The sequence below is a fragment of the Poecilia latipinna genome, unplaced genomic scaffold (assembly GCF_001443285.1).
Source record: "Poecilia latipinna isolate Pla-1442-1.1 unplaced genomic scaffold, P_latipinna-1.0 Scaffold2792, whole genome shotgun sequence".
Taxonomy (NCBI): Eukaryota; Metazoa; Chordata; class Actinopteri; order Cyprinodontiformes; family Poeciliidae; genus Poecilia; species Poecilia latipinna.
Window position 1 is genome coordinate 22,204 of NW_015115408.1, and position 4,691 is coordinate 26,894.

Genomic DNA, 4,691 nt, shown 5'->3' on the forward strand with positions numbered 1-4,691 from the left:
AAATGTTCCTGTTCTGGGAAAAAAAAAATTCTGGATTCTAAGTTTGTTCTAATTCCTTTTCTGGGTTGTAGTAAGCCAGATATCCACAAGCTCAAAACAGCAGAAATCTTTTTATAATGAATAAATCCAGGGTGCGCCCTGTCTTGTCATCAAGAAGACTGGGAACAGGTCTTCAATTGCATTGAGAGACCATAATTTGTACATTTGGACGATATGCAAAGAAAGGCTCCAAAAGTAGAGGAAAAGACAGCACCAAAACAGAGCAGGCAGGGCAGGCATGGCCAGGAGGAGAGCAGAGGAAAAAAAGCGTCAGCCTTCACTGAAAGCAAAAGAGAGAAAAGTGATTCTTTGGCTGATAAAGAGTATTTTACCCACTTGGCTGTCAGATTAGAAGGTTCAAATCAGACTCTAACTTTGCACTTTCCATTTAGCCTATTAAAAATCAGTGTTATTCAGTGTATTTGTTTTTGCACTGATTCACAGTTAGTATTTTTTTTCACAGACTTTAGGCAATTGAAGTACATAACTGTACTGTATTGGTCTGCTTTTATTATCTCTACTTAATTGCACCCTGCCTTTGATCTCTAGGGTACCAGGGGACATAGATGAAGTTAATGCTTTAAAGCTGCAAGTTGATCAATGGAAAATTCCCACAGGACTGGAAGATCCACACATCCCAGGTGAACAGGATACTATGATTTATAATGTTTCTATCATAGTGTCTAGATAGATAAAAATATCTATCATAGATAAAAATTCTTCCATGTATTTTTTGTAACAGCTCAGCAACATGCATCTAGCGGCAAAATTAAGTCCAACTCACTTTCAGATCCAATTACAGTTTTAATCCTAAGCATTGCTTAGTAACATCAGTTGATTGGAACTGACGTTACTAAACATGGATTCAGGGACTTTGCATCAAGCTGAGCAAGTCAGTGGTGACAGTGACAATGTTTTTCTTTTCCTTTTAACATAGAGAAATTTCAAGCAAACTGTGAGGGTTTAAACAGACAGGACGCAAACAGAAAAAACTTGTGCAAAGAAGCTGTTTTAGTGATAATTTTGACTCTGGTAGTTTTTGTTTTTTGTGAAATAATTCAGGTTCTGTGCAAAATAAAGCATCTAAAATAAAACTATGATGTTCGGAAAAGCTGTATTATCTGTTTAACAGCATTTGGGGAATTTTTGAACAGTACTTTAAATTTAAGGGGAGTGGGGAGTAATATTTTTGACCTCAACTATAGCTCCATACATTTCTCTCACTCTAACCCATTTTATGGGTTACTTATGAACTATGTCAAAGTTCATAAGTAAAATAGACTAAGAGATGATGTGTCGTGAATTGGATTTGTTCTGCTCAACACTTGAAAGGGGCCAGTCACTTGGTGACTTTGTATCACCTGTATAATTATAGTAACTTGTCTTGTTTATTAACCTGAGTGAGTGGAGCATGTAGATATTAAGGAGGAGGGACTGAAAGATGGATCTGGGGATCTGAAGATCATCAGGGTGTTGTTTAAATGTTCTAACCTGTTGCTCTGTATTGTCGGGTTCAATCCCAGCTTCTTTGTTGAAACTCTGGTACCGGGAACTGGAAGAGCCGCTGATCCCTCATGAGTTCTACGAGGAGTGTATCAGTAGCTATGACAACCCAGAGGCTGCTGTCAATGTGGTTTTGGGCCTGCCACACATCAATAAGCTGGTACTCTGCTACCTCATTCGCTTCCTACAGGTAACACACTCACTCACAGTGCCAGAAGATGTGCTGTTGTATCAATCACCTGATCATTTTCTGATTCACTTGGAGCTGGAATATTTTAACCATTTCACACTGAGACAATTAATGAACAACTGATTCCTTTTACTTTTACTCACATACAGTATGAAGTAGAGCATGGTAATAAATTCATGCCAGCTATACTTGTGTAAAGGAGTTGATGTCTTCCTCTTGAAAATAATTTTTGCAATGTCACATGTATGTTCAGTATAACCTGTTATCAAAAAACTTATCTCCAACATGTCTAGAACAATCCTATTTCACCAGGAGTCAGTGCTGGTTTTCTCCCCAAAAAAAATTCTGCAACATTTTTTTTTTCTTTTTTAAAGGCAAACAAACATGCTGAAACTCAGCAGACTTAAAGGGATCCATTACTAGTTGTAACAATAGACTGTATTTGAGAAATATTTATTTTATATGTAAAAACAATAGTAAAAAAAATAGTACTGTAGGTTGTTTGGTTTTTTATGCATTTTAATAAAATATTGTCACAAGAATGTTGCCATGTTGTTCACACTGCAATGAATTATGGGTAAATGATGTCTATAGGTCCAGCTACCTGGCTCCTCCTGTCAAAACAGTGATGAGTAACATTATTAAGCCTTTTTAATTTGAACCGGAGCACATTGAAATCGATCAGAATGTAGAAAAGATGAGGAGGACCAAACAGAAGAAGAGGACAGAGTTGGTCGTAGGAGCTGGTGTTTGCTGCTGCTGCTGCCTTCAGCTTCGGAAATGAAACAATGAATGACACATACCTCTGGTCAGACTGTGTGATCTGGTATGTACTTCTATAGTTCTGTGTCTGGTCTGTTAACAGCTATTTCGGGTCCGGTTGAATTGGTGGTTTCAGTAATGGCAGACGTATAGCTCCGTTAGTATTTCAAAGAGCGTCCAGCTCTGCTTGGCAGCATTGCATTTATTTTAAACTTGTGAAGCTAATGATCACGTGTTAGAGCCTTTGTCAGTTTTACTTGTACAAATGACTCAAAGTCTTCTGGAGAGAAATGTTAAGGCCAAATTAAGGCCTTCAGAAGATGTGTTGGACTCCGGCTCTCCCACTGCACTCTTCTTTTTTTCATGTGGGATATTATCCAGATTCACTTCACTGAAAGTGGGTATGCAGCGCATGCATACCCACTTCCTCCTCAATCCCATATTGTGATTGTCAAGGCTGGAAACAGGCACATGCAGATACTAAGGAGAAAAAACGGATTTTGAGGTAAGAAAGTAAATTATTTGACCATGACTATATTTTGTTTAGAACTTATACTGTTGCAGATAAAACCATATGATTTACATTAGATGAAAGTGTAATTTCTCAGGCAAAATGTGATGCATTTTCCCATGCTAATTTCAAACCGCCATACTACTACAGCTAGCTAAACATGGCTAAGAGGGTGGGGTGGGTTGTTACACATCTTTAAAAAGTGTTACAACCATCCCCTTACATACAACTAAGAATATTTTTATTTTAATCATTTTACAGAATGCCTAGGCAGTGAATACAAAAGACTGATGCTACTTACCTTCCCCTCCCCACTGTTGCCATAAACTTCAGCCACTGGATCGCAGTGTCTACGGCCCATTTAAGAAAATGGTGAACGCCGCAAGTGATACCTGGATGAATATGAATCCTGCCAAGACGATATATGATATTCCAAGTATTGTGAAGACTGCTCAGCCTGCAGCTGCAACACCGAAAAACATTCATGCCGGTTTCCAATCCACAGGTATTTGGGCCTTCAATCCTGACATTTTTGAGGAGTATGACTATGCACCCTCACAAGTCACTGACTGTCCCGACCCAGGTACATCACTGACATCTGGAGCTTTCCAGCCGCAGTCTCCTCCAACTCACCTGGAGACTACTACTTCTGACTCCTCTGCAGTTAATGATGTGACCATGTCCTGTGCTCCAGATGAGCCAAGCACCTCGGGGGTGTCTCCTGGTCAGGCATTCAATCCTTTGGCTGTGCGGCCATTTCCAAAAGCAGGGCCAAGGGAAACAACTGGCAGGATCAGGAAGAAAAGGAAATCTGAAATACTCACTGACACACCAGTGAAACAAGCACTGATGGAAGAAGAACAGAGAAGAGGAAGCAAAAATGTAAGGAAGAGTTTCTTTGCGAAGAATAAAGGCAAGCAAAAGAGGAAGGGGAGAAAGCCTGCCAAGAAAATGTTAAAAGCCAACGCTGAGGATTCTGAGACCTCAGACGATCAATATTTTTGTGTTGTCTGTATGGAGCCATTTGGGCCCACCAAGCCTGCACTCCTGAGCTACCATCATTCGTCACCACTGTTACTCTGATTAAGGATACACACACATAGACACAAACACACACATACATTGACATTGGTTTTTGTTAAACTTACATGTTTGTTCAGTGTTTATTAAGCATACATTATACATGTTAAGGAAGTTTGTTCTAGTAGAATAATTTACACACGTGCACACACACAGAGTATATTTGAGTTATGGTCAGTCACAGAGAGAGAGAGAGATTGTTCTTGTATTGTTCTTTTAATTCAGTAAACCTCTTTTTGAAGCATATTACATGGTGTGGCCTCTGTTTTTGCTTCTATTGTCTAATTGTTACAACTTACCCCAGCAGGTGTTACAACCTACCCCGGAATAACCGAGCTAAGATCCTGTGGGACTTCACCCCGGTGATTTCTGGTAAGTCTATGCCTTACCAGAAATCAGATACCCTGCAGGAATAATTAGCTGGCCAATGAAAGACATGAAGACCACAGATGTTAAGACTCGGAAGCTACTAACCATGCATGGAGGGTTCCACCCCAAATCCAGCACCCTGAGACTGTACACGAGCTGTAAGGAAGGAGGCAGAGGACTAGTGAGTGTGAGAGCCACTGTCCAGGATGAAACATCCAAGATCCATAAATACATCAA

The 4,691-nt window shown here is 39.8% G+C and overlaps 1 protein-coding gene across 1 annotated transcript in view; it reads left to right on the top strand.

The window, feature by feature from the left end:
* LOC106939174 (rho GTPase-activating protein 39-like) overlaps positions 1-4,691 on the top strand; it is a 22,902-nt gene that overhangs the window by 6,259 nt on the left and 11,952 nt on the right. The window contains exons 4-5 of the mRNA XM_015021480.1: positions 589-680; positions 1,563-1,732. Coding sequence (XP_014876966.1) covers positions 589-680; positions 1,563-1,732 — 262 coding nt within the window. The remainder of the gene's footprint in view (positions 1-588; positions 681-1,562; positions 1,733-4,691) is intronic.